The 22,859-nt window shown below is 35.1% G+C and overlaps 1 protein-coding gene across 1 annotated transcript in view; it reads left to right on the top strand.

Moving 5' to 3' along the window:
* Positions 1–14,842, top strand: part of PRDM6 (PR/SET domain 6) — a 100,514-nt gene extending 85,672 nt beyond the window's left edge. The window contains exons 7-8 of the mRNA XM_058173475.1: positions 6,763–6,939; positions 12,878–14,842. Of these exons, the coding sequence (XP_058029458.1) occupies positions 6,763–6,939; positions 12,878–12,992 (292 nt within the window). The 3' untranslated portion in view covers positions 12,993–14,842. The remainder of the gene's footprint in view (positions 1–6,762; positions 6,940–12,877) is intronic.
* Positions 14,843–22,859: the final 8,017 nt, after the last annotated feature.

The raw sequence follows: 22,859 nt of genomic DNA, 5'->3' as shown, positions 1-22,859 counted from the left end.
CTATGAGCCATGGTGGCACAATGGTTAGAGTGCAGTACTGCAGGCTACTTCTGCTGCCTGCCAGCTGCCTGCAGGCTCAAGGTTGACTCAGCCTTCCATCCTTCCAAGGTGGGTAAAATGAGGACCCAAATTGTTGGGGGCAATATGCTGACTCTGTAAACCGCTTAGAGAGGGCTGTAAAAGCACTATGAACTGGTATATAAGTCTAAGTGCTATTGCTATTGCTATCCAGAAATCTACCTGCCTCTCATAAGCAGCACATGAGAATAACAGCATCCTCCTGTTCATATTTCCCATTATATTTAGAAAGTTATGTCTAAAATATTGCAAGTTACATATGTTATTACCAAAAGCATAGCTACCCATCCCCTACCCCAATTCTGCATTAGCCATGCCAATAGCTTTAGTCACTGTAGGTTATCTTCTTTGTTCCCATCACGTTTTTTGAAAAGAATGTAAAATAATGATGGACACCTTACCAGGATTTGTTCCTCTGAGCATACCCTTACTATAGAATCAAAGAACTGACAATAATTCAAATTTAACATTCAATTATTCTTGCATAATTGCTTCTAAAAAGCTTGTAGAGTTACTTGTTCATAGTTTAATATTCTAGATATGTGAGGTATTTCTGTCTAATATCACTATGATACAGCTGAATATTATTTCCTTATGCCAATAATCTTTTTTATTTTATTTATGAAAGCTTAGATTTAACAAATATGAGCAGAATACCTGGAAGGGACTTCGTTTGGAAAAAAAAATCTTTTCTCTTCATCTCATGAAGTGATTTCATCATAATAGAGCCTCTATTACAGAAAATTATTCCTATTTATTAAGTAAATCACTGAGCAATCACTATGCATTTCTTTTATGAAAAATGATAGTCTTGAAAGTATAATATCTGCAGGTTTTCTGACAAATGTTAAGGGCTTAGTATATCTCTTATTCAGTTGCAATTGTTTCAGAGAGATTATTGTTTATAAACAAAGAATGATTTTATTTTGCAGAAAAAAAATTAATCACCTTGAAATAAGGAATTAATTGATTTTATTTAGTGACTTATTTGTTTATTGTGGTACCAGTTAAAAAATAGATAACCAGGGGCTAATAAATGTTAATGATCCCACTCATTCTCAAAAAATCAATTCATGATGATTACAGCACATCTTGGTTTCTTTTTACTAAAAGAATCTAATACTAAAAATATCTTATTACAGCACATTATTATTGTTATTATTAAGTGCTCCAAGAAAAAAGAATACACTATAGTGAAATATTTAATCCTTAGTAGATTTTTGTACATTTGACTTGTTAGCTTCATTTTCTGTATAAAAATGAATAGTTCCTTTGAACAAAAACTGAAATTGCTTTCCTATCATAAGAGTAAGCATTAGAATATAACATTTAATATGTAATATTAATGCAATGTAAAATATCTGATTTTTTTGGAAGCCTGAAATCTATTTACATTGAGCTTTGTATGAAAGGCAGCTACTTCCAAAACTTCAACATCCAAAAATGTTATATACATTGCACATTTTCTATATGAAGTCTGAATGGCAGGACAAGGGGGGGAATGAAGAAAGAAGCATATATAAAGGTTCCATTATTAATTATGTAAAAGAAAGAATAAAACAAGTGAGTGTGATAAAAGCCATAGGATTTTCAGAGCTCAGAGATAGTATGTCCTAATGAAGTGCCCCCAGACCAAAAGCCTTCCACTTCAAAGCACAATAATGTCCTGTAAATAGATACTAGAGAAATCATATCTATCTATATCATCTTTCCGTCTCTGTCTCTGTCTCTGTTTTTTTCCCTTTCCCTTTCCCTTCCCCTGTATCTATGTATGTCATCTATCAATCATCTATCTACCTATTCTCTCTCTCTCTGTCTATTTCTCTATCTCTCTATCTCAATCTGTCTGTCTATCATCTGTCTATCTATCTATCTATCTATCTATCTATCTATCTATCTATCTATCTATCTATCTATCTATCTATCATCTATCTATTATTGTCTGTCTGTCTGTCTATCTATCATCTATCTATCATACTGTCTGTCTATTATAGACAGTATGTCTATCTATCTGTCTGTCTGTCTGTCTTTCTATCTATTATAGACTGTCTGTTTATCTCTCTCTCTCTCTCTCTCTAATCTGTCTGTCTATCTATCTATCTATCTATCTATCTATCTATCTATCTATCTATCTGTCATCTATCTATCCATCTATCATCTATCGATCATTGTCTGTCTATCTACTATAGACAGTCTGTCCATCTATCTATCCATCCATCATCTATCTATTATAGTCTGTCTATCTATTATATGTCAATCATCTGTCTGTCTGTCTGTCTGTCTGTCTGTCTATCATCTATCTGTCTGTCTGTCATCTATCTATCATCTATTTATCTATCATTAGTATGAAAATGATCAAATAATAAACCAAATTTAATACCAGAGTGCTAAATAAATTTAGGACAATAAAGATACAGTATCAGCTTTGAGAATACTGCATCATCCTTCTCAGTATATAGTTCTGGGTTCTGCACGACAATTCTTTTCATTTACTGGCATGAATCTGTCTGTCTGTCTATGTCTATCTAATCCATGCATGCATAAATCCTTTAATTAGTAGCATTACCATTAGGGTTTACAGAAAGTTCTTTACGGTAGTTCAGCAGAAAAGAAAAGAATTCTTTTTCCCCTTTCCTACAAACATTTACATAAGAAATGATCAAATAATGTTTGGAAATCTGATTATTATTAATGTAAAGAAAATTTAAATCCCTACATAATCTCAGTTCAACTTGTATCTTAAAGCTATAGAACTTTACATTTGAAACTTGTTCTGGAACACTCATTACAGATTTTATAATGTAATTAAAATAATATAGTATTGAACTATTGACCAAAGCTAGGTCATTAATCAAGCAGAAAAATTCTGTGATCAGTGCTCTGAAGCACTGTAAAATAATAGTATTGGTGATCAGTGATGCAAGTAGTCACAATTAAGCAGTCCAGCTGACGAATGAGGGATAACATTTTATCGTACACTTAATTGAATTGTTCTGTGTGCTTGGTCACCATTGTCTCTTTCCTTTGCTCTTTTGTTTTAGCTCTTCAGCAATACATATTTGTTCAGAACAAAACGCTGGTAAGACATCAGTGTACATTAACATTACAGGTTTTACAAATTGTAGTTTAAGATGCTTGTTCCTCAGGTCTAAAATTATTGAGGCACCTAAAGATATATCCTTATTTTTTTAAAAAATAAAAGAGGTTGGTAGAGCTAAATATAAATAAATAAAATAGCCAATTGAGTAAATATGCTTAAAGCTTTGAAGTTTCCATTGGCAACATAAAGCATTTTCAACAAAAGGAAGGTACAATTTGGAGTTGTCTAGCAAAAGGGAAAATGAATTCTTTTTTTTTTTCTAATTTTGGAAAGCAAAATTAAAAAATTGTAACTATGAAATAGGACTTCCAAGATGTGTAAAAGACAACCAGTCCAAGTTTTTCTGCAGCTATAAAGTAATATTTCTTCTAGCTTTGAAATAGCAATGTAGCTATCTGAGCCTTCTTTGAGGCGAAACAGATTATTTGCATTGAAGAGGTGTGAGAATTTGTATAACCTCTTTAAATTGGCCTTCTAAACCAATCCCACACGTCATACTGCTAGATCAGGCCCAATTTCTCCTGCAGCAGAGAAAAACTTATCTCTTTCTAAAAGTTTAATTCTTTTGCTGTATAGTTCTTATTGCTGAAAAAAAGATTTGTAATGTTCAGTGGAAAACCAACCTGTAACTTAAATTATTTATATTATTTGACTTCAGGTCTAGGGTAATAGATTTATATGATAGTCCTTCAGACTATCACTTGAAAGGTGCTGTCATGCATCATCTTCTCCAATGAACTTTTTTCTAATTCATATTCTCTCCTGAAAGGTCTAAATAATATTAGATGTTTAATATGATCTAGATGTCTACAGCACTATCCGTATGAATAGAATAGAATAGAATAGAATAGAATAGAATAGAATAGAATAGAATAGAATAGAATAGAATAGAATAGAATTCTTTATTGGTCAAGTGAGATTGGACACACAAGAAATTTGTCTTGGTGCATATGGTGCATATCCATATACATGTACATTCTGAAATGTGACATGGGGAAGGTAGTGCAAAAAATAGAATATGTACATATTTCAGTTACACACTCTGATATTTAATATAGGTAACAAGTAAGTACCGAGGTGTTCAAGGAACTTTAGCATTTAAGGTGGACATAATGGTGGAAAACTGGGGATGGCAACAGATGATAGTGAGGAGCTGTTATGGATATCAAGAACTACCTGAATGCTGTTGCAAAACAAATTATTTTCTATACTGCACAACCAGAATAAAGGATAACTCTGACTTAGAACATCCCAATTCTGCTCTAGGAAGGGCAGATCACAATTTTATGTATTGTATATTATGGGGTCCCAACCGTGTCCAAAGTATTTAATTTTCTTTAAATACCTTGCTTTAAGTTCTTTACAATTGTTAACCAGAGCTTTGCATCACACTGAGATAAAGACCGAACTCTCAGATATATGGGATAATTTGGGGCAGCAGATCAGTATAACCTATTTTATAACCTTAAAACTTCACTCCTCCTGATGGAGCTACGTTAACAAAAAACCCATAACTGCATTGGACAAAATACTATGGTGGGAAGGAGAAGAAAGAGGATTAGATTCAGTGGGGTACACCAATAAGAATGACTCTTATGATCATATCACTTTTGACTTTTTTAATCTGAGCATTTTGTGAATCTGTTAAGAGATTTGGGGACAGAGAGCTGTAGTTTTTCCTATCCATTTTACTAATTGTTAGTATTTCATCCATGACAGTTATACAGCAAAGTGAACTGTTTTTAACTAGATGATTGGTTTGATGCTTATTTTCTTTTGAGGAAAATATCAGTACACTTTAGCCTATTCTATTCCTTCAACTAGGGCTTCAGCTGCAATCCTGTTCTGGAAAGAGCAGTGTTGTTTCTCATTTCTCTCACTGTTCCGTTTGCACAAAATATCTTCGATCTAAGAGTCTAAAGTTTGGTATGGGTGTTTGTCGTAATAGGAAATATTTTCATGGCAATGTTTTCTTTCTGAACCTGAAGTTCTTTTAAAACAAAGAAATTTTAAAAGAATGTAGATTGAAAAATAAATCTTAGCCCCACTAATTGATTTCATTCTAATAGCAAACTCTGAAAGAATTGGGCCTATTGAACTTCCTGTGGAAGGGATTTCTAGAACCAAGGTGTCATGTTTTTCTCTTGCTGCCAAGCAAATCTTTTTTTTGATAATCACATGATTACAGATGACAGGAACACATAAGAAATCTTGGTTTCAATTCATGGAGGTCTTCATAAATATTAATTATTACCTTGCACTGAATTTCTGCCTTTAAGACTACAGTCTGCAGAAGACTTAAATAAAAATATTTATATTTTCATTGCATTGCTTTTGTGGATATTAATAGCATTTTAAGTAAACATGATGCTTTTATATATCTCCCCTCCCTTCAGTTGGCATAACCACATGCAAAACAAACTGACATATGCTTCAACCTTTATACTGTTGAGATGTTTCTCTATCCAGAAAGGTCTCTACACTACCAATACATTTTTAATGTGTAATATTAGAAGTAACAGATTTATTCCATTCATTTTTGTCCTTTTTCTAATGGTATTTTTACCTACTGAGTACAGGGCTGAGGGGAGGGGGGCTGCTCATATACATTCATTGGTATTATTGAAGACATATCCAAGCTATATACCTGAGTCCTTTGTGTGACAGTGGCACTACTGAATAAGGAACACACATGTAGCGCAATAAAGTCAAACAATGCCTAGTCTAGCTTGATTGTATTAAATAACTCCAAGCTTTTCTAAGAGTCTTCTAGAATTAATGAGTAAAGCCTGTATTTAGATTCTATAGTCACTGATAATTCTTAGTGTAGAAGGATCATTATATTCAGCACTATAAGCTTTCAAATGAAAGATTGAATTCCAGGCGCCGACCATCCTCCAAGTCCCTGATTTATTAAAGATGACCTGCCTTAGAGATTTCAAACAGAAAAATGATTGGAGCAATCTTGTTGGATTCTTTGAGTATATGTAACAACTCTATTACACATTCTTAGAAGAATCAAAGATACTATTGTTTGTAGTTGGTAATACACTCAAAATTTTGTTGTGAGGAAAGGAGGCAAAATGTTTTCTCATAAGGACCTTATATGAAACTGAGGTTCCCTACTATTTAAAACAAAAAGGCTATACAGATAACACGTCCCTAATTTGATGTTCCTCAAATGTTTTGGACTTTGCAATGTCTAGCAAGCATAACAATGCCTGCTAGGGGTTATAGTAGGTGTCTCCAATCTTGGCAACTTTAAGACTTATGGACTTCAACTCCCAGAATTCCTTAGCCAGGAAAGCTGGCCGAAGAATTCTAGGAGTTGAAGTCCACAAGTCTTAAAGTTGCCAAGATTGGAGACACCTGGTTTATAGGATATGATATTTATCACATGTGGAGGACATCATTAGGGAAGATGAGAAGGAGAACATTTCAAATTTTAAGAAAGCTCACTATTAAATTCCCTTTTGAAGTAAGCAATCAAAGCTTGGCGGCACCACCCAAATGATTTTCCATGTGCTGCAGTTAAAAAAACAAAAGAAGTAGTGATCACATTGGGTGTTTCTTATTTTCTGCAGGCCCTATCAGTGTGGACACTGCTCCCAATCCTTCTCCCAACCTTCAGAGCTCCGGAACCACGTAGTCACTCACTCCAGTGACAGACCTTTCAAGTGTGGCTATTGCGGTCGTGCCTTTGCTGGTGCTACTACACTCAACAATCATATCCGGACACATACAGGGGAGAAACCATTTAAGTAAGTAATCAAAGACTCAGTTGAGCAGGAAGAGAACACTAGGATATTCCAGATTTAGATTTTACCCTTTCTGAGATGTCCCTTTTGAATTCAGTTCCGAATACTAAACCAATGTGAACCTGGCCGTGTTCCTTCTTTATTTTAGTGGCACTTATTTAGGAGAAAATATGTGGACAGGAGTCAACTTTCTAGTTGCGTCCTTAAGGATTATGATAGTATTCATATATTTACATATTTTTATTTCTACCTCTACCTTTATTTTACCTCTGCATCCTTTGTCTCTCATTATCTCAGTTACATAATCTTGTAATTTCACCAGAAAATGGTGGTGGTTTTATTAAAAATTTTCCATAGCAATCTCACCAGTAATAGTATCTAAGAATGCCAAAATAAATAATTTTTCAGGCATATGCCATGTAGGGTCTATTGAGGAATATCAAGCAGGGAACAATCAGTGAGCATCAAAGCAACAGTGATTGCATACTTTTAAGACAGAAATATTTTAAATAGGAAAAACAAACTACACAAGTGTATGATTATATCATTTTATATTGTGGTAATATGTAGGAATTTTAAGTAAAAGTAATATTTTAGAGTGGAATTTGGGAGTGGAAAACATGGTTGTGGATACTGAACTACAAATTACCTTAGTTTTGGCCTACAGTGATGCTCACCAGGACTGATAAGACTTGTAATTCAACAATATTCACCGACCAATCTATTCTGGTTCAGGTATTCCCCTCATGAACCTTTAGTATGTTAATTCCCAAAACTAGTCAAAACAGAACAGCAAAAAAAAATTTTTTATGAAAAAAATTAAAAGCAGCAGAAAGGGGCTAGAGAGTCTGTCCTTCTCTATTTTATCATTACTATAACTGAATTGAATTCCATGCTGAGATTTGGTTGTTTTGCAAGATGTGGTTGAGACAGACACCTTAGGTTTGGGGTGCATAGAAAAACAAGATTTGCTATTGATTTTTTATGTTTTAAGAAGTTCAGCTAAATCAAGTAAGTTTGAAAGAACATATTTTTAAAATTATCAATAAATTTGCAATTGATTCCACTACTAATTGTGGAATAGCTAGTTGGTGCAGTAGTTAAAGAATCAGGCTAGAAACCAGGAAACCATGAGTTCTAGTTCTGCCTTAGGCACAAAGGTGGACCGTAAGCTAGTCACAGCTTTCTCTCAGCTCTAGGAAGGAGAAAATGGCAAACAACTGAAAAGCTTTGTCAAGAAAACTACAGGAACCAGTCCAGGTAGTTGCTAGAAATAATAATAATAATAATAATAACAACAACAACAACAACAACAATGATACCCATTGTCATCAGGGCACTTGGTACCATGTCCAAGAATTTTATAAGATATATCAACAAATTGCAGCTTCCTGCAATAACACCAGCAGAACTGCAAAAAACTATGCTACTTGGAACATCATATATTTTAAGAAGGTATTTGGTTGATACCTAGGACACTGGCAGCAACCCGTATTAACCACCAGCACCAGTCAATGGTATTTGTGATGCATTTTTGAATCTTCAGTTGACTGAGTTTCATGTTTAATGAATAAAGTAAATAACAACAACAACAACAACAACAACAACAACAACAACAATAATAATAATAATAATAATAATAAACTGACTCAAAGGTGTGCACACAGACATACAAACTAATTGCAGAGGCCAGTAACCACTAAAATATCTTTATATTGATACTAACAACAAAGTATCATTTGAGAAACCTTATCACATAGAAGAACCTGGACTGGAGATACCGTTTCAGATTCTGTTTGTGGAATAGTTTTGTTGAACAACTTTTATTGAATAACTTTTGACAGCCGTTGTCATATTCACACTAAAACTATGTGTTCGCTGATATTGTATTATAATAACCACTTGCTTTGGTTGCTTTGGCGTGTAAACCATATAAAAATGTAACCATTTAAATACCAAGTTACTTAAGCTTCATAAAAATCATGATTGGCCATCTCATTGGGATGCCCAGAGTACGAAGAGAAGAAGGCGAGTGCCATGTTTTCCAAAATCCAACTCAATCAGTGTTCAGCTTCAGTCTAGAATGACACAAGAGTGCTGTGTCAACAAATGGCGGCTACTGAACCATTACATTGGATTAATACAGCCAATGGAAAAGGAAGCCAAAAACTAGCAGTTCAGATTGATTTTATGTAGTTGCTGTGTAAATAGATTTTAGTAATTAATTGTACAGGCTTCCGGGTCAAAATGGAAAATAGATTTCTTTTAATGTTAAGATGTTACTTATATGTAACCTTGTTGACTCCATTTAATTTCCACCCACATAACATTCTGTTTTTGTCATGTTTCCAATAAATCTACTATTTGCATCACTAAGAGCCAATGCCACATATTTTTCCTTTATATTTTCTTTCTCTTTTTTATTTCCTAAAACATTTGAATTAAAATGGAGTGGCTTCAGTTTAGTTCCATCCATGAAATAAACTGCTTAGGAACCTATTCCATAAGATAGACGTGAATCACATTAATTATATATGTACTATGAGTGTATTTGAATGCAAGATTTTTACATAAAGAATTTGCCAATATTTGATATACGTATTTCAGTTAACGTTAAAACGTTTACCGTATGTAATGAAAAAGCAACTGCTAAATCCATTTTTAATGGATATTTAAATGAAAATACGGTTTTGTGTAAGACCAATATCTTTACTCAGCAGATAGATATATTGTATTAAAATTTACGGAATAGCATATGTAAGAGTTTAAAATGTACAAAGTAATGCACTGGAATAATTTAGTTAAATAGTGTGTTATTGTACCTTCCCACAAGTTCTGTATTTCCAGTATATGTATTTACATATCTAAGTATAAATATACATTATGTATTCTATCATAAAAAATAGAAATGAAAATATACATTTGGACAGAAGGAAAATGATTTAACTATTGGCTATACTATTGATTGATTGACTGATTGATCAATTGGAACTTGTGAAACAAAAACAAGAACAAGAATAAGAGAATAAAAATACAATGATAGTGATGATAGGCATGTTAGTGCACATACGCACATGTACAGGTATACGTACAGGTATAGAATGGTCACTATGAATATTAGCTGTATGGAGGATTTATTTATTTGTTGCATCATGAATAATCCTAAATCTCCAAGTGTTAATTTACCTTGTTTCAGTAAATAGACTTAGACTAATGATGGTCACGCCTTTTAAATTTGGATATTGTATGAATGCCACATGGAAATTACTTGAAATAGGTTTGGTATTGTAACACTAATGTAGGAACAAGTTTCACTTTATGATCCAGGAGCATGAAATCCATTGCTCATTTCATAAGTTTTCAGTTTTCACTTGTGCCTTTGATTTATAATATGCTTATTAATTCAGTTGTCAGCTTTGGAAACCATACTAGGCCGAAGGCTTCCACATGCTGCCACTTTCTCCTCTGTGGGAAAGGAGGGGAGGAGGGTGGTAGTACAAAGGATGATTAGATAAAACAACATTCTTCCTGCCAGTCAAGGTCAGGCTAAGTTAGCATCTGGAGAAGGAGTGGCTGGAGTGATGCTTTGACATGGGATGGTTGAGGATTGGAGCATGTGACCGGCAGAGGGGTCATGAGGGTGGAGATTTTGGGGTTTATATTATTGAGGGAGGAACCAGAATCCCCAGTTTTGGTTTTCACCCATGCCAGTTTACCCATGCTAGTAAAAGAACTTTGAAAGATGTTGGCTTTCGAGTCTTTTCTGCAGGAGGGGTTTTCTGGAACACTGACATCAGTAGTGAGAAGGTGAGAACCAGTTTGATGTAATGGTTAAGCTATGGAAACCTGATGAAACCAGCTGGATAACCTTAAGCAAGTCAATCTCTCTGCCCTTAGAAGGCGGCAATAGCAAACTATGGTTGAAAAATCTTGTTAAGAAACCTGCAAGGATTTGTCCAGGCAATAATTAGAATCAGCACTGACTTGGAGGATAGATATATGAGGCAGAGAGACAAACAGACATTATACATATGCACATGAAATATATGTCATATTTGTAGCTTTGCTGGTATAGAAAAGAGAAAGAAAAAAATTAAATCTAAGTAGAGATCACTGCATTGTGCTATAGAAACTAAGCCTAAAATGAATTGATTTCAAGGTGTTCATAATGAAAAACAAATTCATAATTTGTAAGTTTATCAAGCAATGAAAGGTAGTACATTTTGACACACTAATCCAGTAACTAATCAGTTTTCTAATAAACAATCAGCAACACACTAATGTGTCATCAGCATTTCAGGAACTCTGGAGAGAGGAAGATCTGCACATAGACATTAATGAATACACTAGAAATCATTAGGTGATCAATACTTCTGAGTTATTTTCATTGAGCTGATAGGTCTGATACATTAGAGCTGACATTTTACATTTGTCAAGATCACAGTGCAGTTTTTAACAGTAGAACAGGCTGCTAAAATATTCTAAGAGAAACAATCAAAGAAACATAACTTAGAGATCTTGACATGTTAGACTGGGAGTGGAGATAAGATGAATGAATTTGTAACCTTCAGGCCATAAGTTTCTCAAGCCATAATTTTCTTTTTTTTTTAAATGACACATACTTTATCTCATTCTGAAATTATATATATTTATAAATGGCTCTTTATGTATCCATAACGAACCAATTCATTATCTATATAATGTTTACAATAGAAAGATGCACCTGCATCTCCTTACATTTCATTTGGATATTTTTTTTACATTGGATTATGAGCAAGCTTCTTAAATCACTGTTAATTAATTATTATGTATAATTCCATCGACATTATGTTAAAACTGTAGTTTGTAATTTGTAAGTATCTCCTTTGTCAACTCAATTTAAATTAATGTGCTCAAGAAGTTCTTATGTAGGCTTTATTCATTCCAATACGGTCTACCTATGAGAGCTTTACTGGCTTAAATCTTATGCTTAATTTCACAGCCAGCATGTAGTTCAACATATTTGGAGAGCATATAATTGGACTAAGTGATCTAGAACAGATTTCTTGCTAGATTTTTTTTGTTGTTGTTGTTGGTTGGCTATGAACCTGGGGGTAAAATTGTAAGAGTTGAATTATTGAGAGGGCTGTAGGTAGCAGGATAATTGCTGAGATGGAAGCTATTGAAAAGAATGCTTACATCTCATAGATCTCAAGTGTTAAACACTCTATGCTGAATATTAAGTCAAATTATTGAAGGGCCAAAGTTTGGAAAATCAATTCTTATCTAAAAGAGATGAAGTTGTTTCTCTTTGGATGTTCATACAGAAAGCCTGCATCTTAAACGTATTCATTATTTCGGCACATCGTTTAAATCTATGAGGAGATTACAATGGTCATTTCAGCAATATACTGATTCTATAATAATATTTTTAAAAGTCTCTTTTTAATCATGATAACACTCCTTTGTATCATGCTGGCTAAACAGTAATTTCAGAGAAATACAGAAAGTGATTATTGCTTCCCAGTTTCATGATTGTTCCAATAGGTAAGATTCCTGGTTTTAAATTAGCAGGAGGTGAAATTCTATTTGTCATCAATTTCTCCGAGGGATTACAGAGCAGAAAACTGCAGACAAGCTGCTTCTTTGATGGCTCACTCCTAAAAATCTCTTTTTGTTCTTTATCTATTTGAACTGACAGTGATCAGAGCTACAGTAGGACAGGCCTCTCTAGAGAAATCACCTTCCCCTGTCTATTGACAGATTCCCTTGTTCTGAATCAGACAGGCCTTGTCCCATCATAGGCATCAAGGCCTTGGAAGTAGCCACCAATTAAACCTCTTGAGCCAGTAAAATCTGAAGCCACTTTTGAGTGTCTGTTCTGATTAGGCGTGATAAGACGAAGCCCCGTGCCCCCCAGGAGCAGCTTCCCACTCTCAATTTTCTCTCTTCCCTTTTCCAGGTGCGAGAGGTGTGAGCGGAGCTTCACCCAAGCCACCCAGCTGAGTCGACACCAGAGGATGCCCAATGAGTGCAAGCCAATAACAGAGAGCACAGAATCAATTGAAGTGGATTAACTGATTGACTGGTTGGAATTAAACTGCAAGGAAAGTCATGATTAAATGTCACGGACACTTAAGCAAAACCAAAGATTTCCTCTGAGCAACTTTCAATCAGTCCCAGAAAACCAAGAGCAGTAATAAAATAAGTAAGATGTTAAGAGATATTGATCCTGGCATGGAAGCGAAACCAGGAAAGAGATTATTTATTTATGACTAAGAATGAGACTGATTTCAATGGACAAGAAATCCAAGCCTTGTAGGATTTCCAGCCCCTTCCTCATCATGTATTGCTTTATTTCTAAAAGCTTTTATAATTGCTATTTAATACCAAAGCAACAAATGTCAAGGGCTTTTCTGCCCATAACTATGACTGCAAATGCACAGGGACTTGTTTATTGTTGCACCTTTTTCTTCAGCACGACTCAATGGACCCGAATATGTGTTCCTGATAAGGTTCAGTTGGATTGCCATTCTTTTGACTTGATGTTAATTTAAAAGGACTAAAGGACAAGAGAGAGAAGGTGATCCAGGACCATTGTTGCCCTCCTCTGACTAATGCACATTTCATTTCCAATGGGTTCAAAATTCACATTTTGTGCACTTTTTTGTATAAATGTTTTCATTAGCCAGTGTTGCATTGGCCAAGGAGATCCCAGAAATGTTAAATAAATCTGTAGATATATATGTTGTAAAATATCCATAAGGAAAGCATTTGAAAAATGTAGAGTTTTTGAAAACTGTCCTCTTTAATGAATGAGACATATTATTCATAACTGATGAATAATTTCAAGTGAAATAGTGACACTCTCTTATCTAAAGTTATCATGCTTGAAATCATAAACATTAAAAATGGTATAGCAAGAGGCATTCTTTACTTTAATTACAAAGAAAAAAAAAATCAATACAATTTGTCCATGTTAAAAATTTTTGCAATCATTCACTCAAGGCAAAAATAGGTTCATATATAGCTATCACACAGGACAAATTCAGTTCCAATTTTCTGCTGTACAACATAGAAAAATACAGGCAGTCTAGATGTTGATTACTACATGGACAGAAAGCTAAAAGTTATTCCTAAACCCACCCATTTGATATGATTGTAGTATCTCCTGATGTACAAAAAGCTTAAGACTTATCTGAGTTTATTCCATTCTATGTGGATATAATATTATCAAGTCCTTTTCCCATTTCTTAGAATGGTGAGCATTATCTCTGAGCATAAAATGATGGAGTAAGGATGCACAGTCAATAAGTATGTATTATTTACATGAAAGAAAGTCCTACCATACTAAGTGGTTATGTGGGGCAAATGTGCATTAGATCATCAATTTTAAATTTATGTTGAAGCGTTTTATATTTTTTAATCTCAGTTGACCATGTTGGCAGGACTTTATATTAAATTAAATTCACAGTTATTCCCATCACTTGAGAGTAATATTTATTCCTTGAAAGTCGTCTTGGGCCACTTCCAATTTTTAAGTCCTTTAAAACTAAAACACATGAAAATTGTTGCATTGTGTGAGATGGGAGGAAATATAAATCTGATAATTAATCGTGAAAGGCACCATAAATGAATAAGTTGAATGCTGGAGCAAATGTAGCAAAAATTAATCTAACACTAGGTAAGGTGACCTTCCTACCCTGCTCATGATTGGCTCTATTTCCTTCCTTTGTTTTGGTGATTTAGGGGTTATCCCAATGTTAAAAATTATATTTACAATACTGAATTAAAAACATTAACAAAAACAAAGCAAACAATTTATAAGGTCTGTTTTTGGTGTTGATGATATAGATGCACATATATTTAATCAAATCAAAATGAAATGATATACAAGATGTATTGCTGGTGTGTGGATAAAAATGTCCTTTATTCTAATTCTCAGGATGGCCCATGCTATAAAAGATTATCATCAACGTCAACTAGTCATTGATTCCTTTGTACAAACCAATGCTACCAATTCTGAAAGTCATCACTGGCATGATCCAAGCCTCAGCTGTATTTATCAGGCATGACCTGTAATCACCATTTTTGCCTTTAGAACCTTATCTCATTACCTCATGACTGAAGCATCACTATATAATTCATAAATCTCTTGAGTTAATGTATTTGCTCATTTAGAAAAAGTAACCAGGCACCTCTGTCTCATTAAACATGTAGTATTAAAGAGTTGAAATTTGTGTATTTCATACCTTTTTAATCACATTTTTCTATTACAAGAGTAGCAGACAAAATATATAAATATGAATAAACATTATAAAATTGAAACAAAAAGTAACAATAATAAAGGACCTAGAAGAAACTCTTGCCTGGCCCTGCATATATCTAGGAAATGGTTGGTGGCTTCATTTGTCAACTTTGATGGTCTTAAGGAAATGGCATTGTTGATACCCAAGAACAGATTTTCTGTTCTGGAAGGTGAGTTGGAAATTTCACAGTAGTAGTATTTAGCAGTGTTTTTTTTAACAATAAGAGGCCTGAGGGATTGGTCAAGAATTTCTTCAGTGCACTAGAGCAGGGGTCTCCAACCTTGGCAACTTTAAGACTTGTGGACTTCAACTCCCAGAGTTCCTCAGCCAGCTTTGCTGGGAGTTAAATCCACAAGTCTTAAAGTTGCCAAGGTTGGAGACCGCTGCGCTAGAGAATCTTTGCTTCTTATTTTGTACTTTGCTCCCAACTGAATAAGATCATTCCAAATCATCTAGTGTATTTATCTTGTGGAATGTGTAATGATTTAAAGTATCAAGACATCCCTCTAAGTGCTTTTTAGAAACTGCAAATTTTTTAGATCAACAAGTCTTTTCTGAACTTTAAATACTTGGGTTTAGCCAAACTCCATTACCAAAAATATCAGGGTTGAATTTCCTTTTATAGAATGTCTATCTTTAATATATTTTAATAAATGTGACTTGCATTTCAACCTGGGAAAGTAAGTGAGTTATAGCTGTTTCTCAATTTCAGTGTAATGTGTACTTTCCAAGTTCAACATTCAAAATTAGATCCTTTTAGTAATCTGTTGCGGAAAAAAGGCATTAGAGCACTATTTCATAACCATAACAGCAGCACATATTTATTGGATATAATTTATTGTTTAACCAAATCTTCTCTTTCAGATTAATAAAGTTGTGTAAGCTTTATGTTATAATAGGATTGTTATTTTTTACACCAGATTTTCCATTGTTTTAATTAATGCAAAGAAGATTAAAGTACCAAAATCCGAGGAATAAAGAAGTTATGGCTTGCAGCATATACAGTTTAACCAAACAATTCTATACATTTCAATTCAAAAGTAAGCTTTGTTGAGTTAATTGGAAACTAACTGTACAAGCACACAACCAGGAAGTCACCAAATGTTCAGACTCCTTGAGGGCTTCACAGGTTGACAAAGGCCTTTATGAACTTGCACAAAGCCTTGTATAAATATAAAAACCTATTTTCTCCCTCAATCAGAAAGAAGATAACCTTTGGATTTAGGACAAGGTAATTATTAATATGGCAATAATAACGTTGATTATAAAATTCTATACTTTTGATAGTTTCATGACAAATATATCCTCTGGAGATAAACTTCATTGATTTCAAAATCATCCAAACTATGCTGTACCACAAAAAAACATGTATATTTTTTCTCCAAGTTGTAATTTGCATCAGATTAAATTTTCAAGGAAAAAAGTCAGATCCACTTCTAGGAAGTTGGTCCTGGAATGAGTGACAGCAGCATGATCAACAACACTGCTTCTGGCATGTTTTTGTGCTAAGATAAGGCAGTCACCTCTTACAGGCTTTAGAGAACCCATCTATTCAAAATAGCTCATAATGACTCATACTTAAGAAAAGGAATCTAAAGTATTTAGGATAGTAAAGAAATTTGATTTCACTGATTTCTAGGACAAATAACAATTTAAATTTCTATATTTTTGATTGTTTTCGGGGGAAGTTAGGAACTGATGAGAACTGTAGGAGTATAATTAAGTTGAGACGAAATTTTTTTAGCATATGTTTGTTTTATTTTTAACTATACCTTGTGCTCGTTCTGGGAAGTCGTGGGGGAGGGGGGGTTGTGAAGGGAGGGGGGAGGGGAGGGGGGGAAAAGGGGGAAAAAATTTGTAAAACTTTTTGAATTAAAAAAAAAAAAATTTCTACTGGTTCCGTGTCATTGGCGAGCATCAATAAACACCATCAGCATATACCGCAGATGCAATTTTCTTCAGTTTTGATGGTATTAGAATCAAAAGGCTCTAAATAAGCAACAGATTCTACTGTTAACTTATTTTTGTGGTAAAACCATATGACTGTAAAATATGCTCGGGGTTAACACTTTCTCTAATTCAACGGTACCAATGAAATGCTGTGCACAATAGCACTATTCTGAAATGTTTTAAGAGTTGAAGGAAATCAAATTTGAAGGATATCTGAATCTTCCCATAAATTAAAACTGAATTTCCCAGAACTCTTCAGTCAGCAAAGACAATTCCAATGTGGAATTTGGAGTGTGTCAAAGATAATAATAATAATAATAATAATAATAATAATAATAATAATAATAACAACAACAACAACAACAACAACAACAACAACAACAACAACAACAGAGTTGAAGGAACCTTGGAGGTCTTCTAGTCCAACCCCCTGCCCAGGCAGGAAACCCTATACCATTTCAGACAAATGGTTATCCAACATAAAGTTGAAGACGCCACTTTAATTCCAAGCCATTTATAAGCCCTGCATGGGGAGGGGGTGGTCTAAAAGGAAGGTAGGTGATAAAAATTAAGATGGGTAAAAAGGAATGTGGAGTAAAATAACCCTGATAAAGGAATGGATTCATGGTTAAGGAATGGTTAAGGGAAGGAAAAATGAGAACTCAGTTCTGGAAAGTGAAAGTTCTTTAGAAAGGAATTCACCATAAACCCATCATGATTCCCTTTAGCATGAGAAAGAATAGAGCAAAATTGTGGCAGTTTTTCAAGATTGATGTCAGTCCTTCAAGGTAGGCCAGGGGAGTAAACAGAAACCACAAAAATTTCAGGAATGCTACTTACAGAAACTTGTACATGTGCTGCCAGAGTCACTCCTAGCACTACAAACAAAATAATTATTGCAAAATTTTTTTTGCCATAATGCAAAGTATGGGATTCAATTCATAAAATAAATATGGAAATATTTCAGTGACTAGATAAAGATTATGAATGGTACTCAAGGCTCTAAAACAAGCTTAAACACCGGGATCTGGCAAGTCACAATGATATAAAGTCTGTGTGTAATGGTATCATTATATAATTTGTGCATTATGGTGCCATGATGATAATATCATTGTGCAAGTGATGTGACTTGGTCTTTCTGCCCTGTAGATCCAAGTGGACATTAACAACCCAGTGCCTTATAGAAATTTTTTATTTCAGTCTTCATCAGCCCAAACACAAAGACCCTGTGGCAAGGAAGCATAAGAGTTATTAGTTAAACGCTGTAGAACAGTATTTCTCAACTTTGGCAACTTGAAGAGGTGTGGATTTCAACTCCCAGAATTCCTGAGCCAGCAAGGTTGAGAAGCACTGCTTTAGAATACATATCAGATTACCTGGTTTTAGAACAGCTAAATCATTTAGAAATTGATCAATCAGGATTTCCACAGCAATATGGAACAGAAAAAGGAAAGATGTTCCAAAGATAGGGAGTGAATTTTCCCCAAATATGGATTTTTTTAAATCATGTTGATGTTTTATTAATTTTAATATTGTAAGTTGTTCAGTTCGAAAGGAGTTGGGTAGCTATTAAATCTAATAAAATAATTGAGGTAGTGCATGCTTTGAATGATATTGACAATGCCTCCACTTTGATAGCCTTTTGTTGTTCTATTCCAAAAGCATTAAAAGAGACGGCTAGTCATTTATAGCCATGTGCCTTTCGTATCTTATCAAAGTACTTGACAGTACATAGTACAGTTACTGAGGAAGTCAGTGTCTATGTTTTTCTTTTCTTTCATTGTAGCAGCTGTGATAACCAATCTTGTAGAAAAAGCTCTGTAAGAATCCGTGCAAATTCATGAAATATTTCAGCATGCAAAAAGCTGGCCATTTTTAACATGAAATGACAGCAGTTGTACTCAATTAAAATGCTTTCTGTAGGTAACAAAAAGTATACTCTGAGTGATCCATTAAAGGTAAGCACATATGTGCTAGTCGTTCCTGACTCTAGGGGGCAGTGTTCATCTTCGCTTCAAAGCCGAAGAGCCAGCACTCTCCAAAGATGTTTCTGTGGTCATGTGGCTAGCATGACTAAACGCCAAAGGCACATCGAATGCTGTTACCTTCCCACCAAAGGTGGTCCCTATTTTTGTACTTGCATTTTTTACATCAGTGGTAGTCAACCTGGTCCCTACTGCCCACTAGTGGGCGTTCCAGCTTTCATGGTGGGCGGTAGGAGTTTTTTCCGATACTGAAGCACTTTCCTTTTTTTTAATTTAATTGACTTTAAAAAAAAATTCATAGCATTATTTAAAAACATTTTCATTAGGTTTTCATAAAATTCCCCATGACAATTTAAATTTCTGAAAATATACTATTTGTATATTTACTTGAAAATATACTATTTGTATTGCCCACGCATAAGTTTAGTTCACGTTACATAAGTGAAACTAAATGGCACTATAGTGCGACCGCAAACAAAAGAGCCTCATCCCAGAATAGCTCGCGCATCTCCTCCACACCACCCAGCTGTAACAGACAAGCAGAGCTGGTAGCCGGCGCCCCCCACCAAACCCAATCCATGATGTGTGAGAGGCATGAGCAGACGACGATACATAGCGCATTATTGTGGAACCGGTGGGCGGTTAGAAAATTTTACTACTAACAGAGATACAAAAGTGGGCAGTAGGTAGAAAAAGGTTGACTACCCCTGTTTTACGTGCTTCAAACTGCTAAGTTAGCAGAAGCTGGGACAAGTAATGGGAGCTTACCCCATTGCGCAGCACTAGGGATTCGAACAGCTGAATTGACAATGCAGTCTCAAGCAAGGTAGTTTTACAGGGGAAGGAGAAAAACATATATTTGCTTTTATATTCTTATGTACCTCATGTATTTCTAGACCCTTCGATCCTAAGGAGGGTAGATTATTCCTCTCCATAATTTGGAAAAATAACTGAGTATAGGAATTCCACTTGATGGCATAAATTGTAGTTTTCACCAGAAGATGGTTCCCACAAGCAATAACAGTGTTGCACCCAATACATTTGCCTTGAAAAGCTTAATGCTACTTCATACTGTGCATAGCCAGTGAGTCTGAATAGGAAACATCTATCTTTAATCTATGGAGGCTTCCTGATCTTTCACTATATAAAAGCTTGCTCCATTCAGCCTATGTTGTTACTTATTTGAAAGGCTCCATGCATCTTAGTAATGGAATGTATGGGGTTTATTCTTAAATAGAGCATCCTCTGGATATCCAAGGCTTCCATAGGCATCAAAGCGATAAATATGAAATTAAGAGAGTGCTATGTAATTATCTGCTTCTTAAAATGGTACATTAATAAAACATTTTTTTAAAACATTGAAATATTTATGAGACATGTTTACTAGGGTTATGTGGTGTCTTCGATTTAAAAAATGAAAAGGTGATTTGGATCATCTAAGAACACATAAATAGCATCTGCCTACAACTCCTTTAATCAAATGCACTTTTTTTCCTGGAATTGTGTGGCAGTCAGCCACATAATCCTGAAAAAAGATGTCACTGATTTAGCGACCCACAGAGGATGCTACATGAACACTTGTCACACATTTACAAGCATATTTCTACCTATAGATTTTGAGTGCTTCAAGGCCCAATGTCAGCGTTCCAGAAACCCCCTCCTGCAGAAAAGACTCTGAAGCAAACATCTTTCAAAGTTCTTTCACTAGCAGAGGTAAACTGGCACAGCTGGATGAAATCTGAATCTGGGGACCCGGGTTTTTTCCTCAGTAAAACAAACTCCAAAGTCCCCACCCTCCTTGACCCCTCTGCTGATCACATGCTCCAATCTCCAACCGTCCCATCTCAAGACATCACTCCGGCTACTCCTCCTTCAGATGTAGGCTTGGCCTGACCTTGACCAGCAGGAAGAATATTATTATGTCTAATAACCCCTTCAACCAAACCTCTCCCCCCCCCTCCAACTTTCCCACACAATGGAAAGTGGCAGCGCCGAAGCCTTCGGCCTAGTATGGCTTCCAAAGCTGACATTCATCAATCACAAATGTTTTCCAAGCCCCATTAAATCTGGTATTTTATGCCCATTTTGGGGGTTTCTATTGACCCTATTCTATTGTATGGCTGTGAAGGTTGGACCATAAGAAAGGCTGAGCGCCAAAGAATTGAGGCCTTTGAACTTTGGTGCTGGAGAAGACTCCTGCGAGTCCCTTGGACTGCAAGGCGAACAAACAAGTCAGTTCTAGAGGAGATCAACCCTGACTGCTCTTTAGAAGGCCAGATCCTGAAGATGAAACTGAAATACTTTGGCCACCTAATGAGAAAGAAGGACTCACTGGAGAAGAGCCTAATTCTGGGAAAGATTGAGGGCAAAAGAAGAATGGGACGACAGAGAACGAGGTGGCTGGATGGAGTCACTGAAGCAGTAGGCATGAGTTTAAATGGACTCCGGAGGATGGTGGAGGACAGGAAGGCCTGGAGGAATGTTGTCCATGGGGTCGCGATGGGTTGGATACGACTTCGCAACTAACAACAACAAATTGACCCTTGCACACACGTGTTTATTGGTGAACAATCTTTCCTCACTTGTGGCTCATCTCATGATTTTGAATGTAATTAAGAATAAAGTGAAATATTCATTAAGTGAACAGAATACTAAAATGTGTGCTCTGTTGTCATAATGACTTTGTAATTCAAATGGTAAAAGGGTGCTTCTTTTTCTAAGAAGCAATTAAGTAATATTTCAAATATGTTCTTTTGTAATTGTAAATAATTTAGATAGGCACATAGTGGCATTTTGTGTTAGAAGCTATGAGATCACACCATTTTCATAAATATACCCACTCATTTTTCAGGAAAATGAAGTGTAAATACAGGGTTAATATGACTTTGGAATGAAAGAAAAAAAATGAGAGAAGAAATAAAGTATAATGTACAAAGGGGAAAATTCAGGACTGGAATAAATCTGGAAAATTGTGTGAAGGGTGAGAACTGCTCATTTACTCTCTTAAGCAATCTGCTGCCTGAATGGGAGGCAAGGATGGGTTGAATATGCCCGGAGACAGTTGAAGAAATAAGTGCATTCTTTGTATACAGAATGCGATAGCTCTGTATAGACTCCTGGAAGTTTGAATTCAGTCTTGCCTTTTGGGATACAATAATTTTGCTTGACCTTGGAGTTTTTATATCTAATGATCTAAGTGCCAAAGCCCACTGCAACTATATAGCAAAAAAGGCTCTAAAAGTTGTTAACTTAATTCTACATAGCTTCTTTTCCAAAAACACCACGCTACTGACCAGAACATATAAAACTTTTGCTAGGCCAATTCTTGATTACTGCTCACCTGTCTGGAACCCTTACCATATATCTGATATCAATACAGTTGAGCGTGTCCAAAGGTATTTTACAAGAAGAGTTCTCCACTCTTCCGTAACCAATAAAATACCTTATTCCACCAGACTTGATATCCTGGGTCTAGAAAACTTGGAACTTCATTGCCTTCGACAGGACCTGGGTTTATCTCATAGAATCATCCTGCCAATGACTACTTCAGTTTCAACTACAATAATACAAGAGCTACCAACAGATTTAAACTTAATTTCAACCACACCAGTTTAGATTGCAGAAAACATGATTTCTGTAACAGAATTATCTATGCTTGGAATGCATTACCTGACTTTGTGGTCTCTTCTCATAACCCCAA

This window comes from Ahaetulla prasina, chromosome 2 (genome assembly GCF_028640845.1).
Source record: "Ahaetulla prasina isolate Xishuangbanna chromosome 2, ASM2864084v1, whole genome shotgun sequence".
In the NCBI taxonomy this organism is placed as follows: Eukaryota; Metazoa; Chordata; class Lepidosauria; order Squamata; family Colubridae; genus Ahaetulla; species Ahaetulla prasina.
The sequence above is the reverse complement of the archived record's forward strand: the minus strand, read 5'-3'. Positions and strand labels throughout refer to the sequence as shown.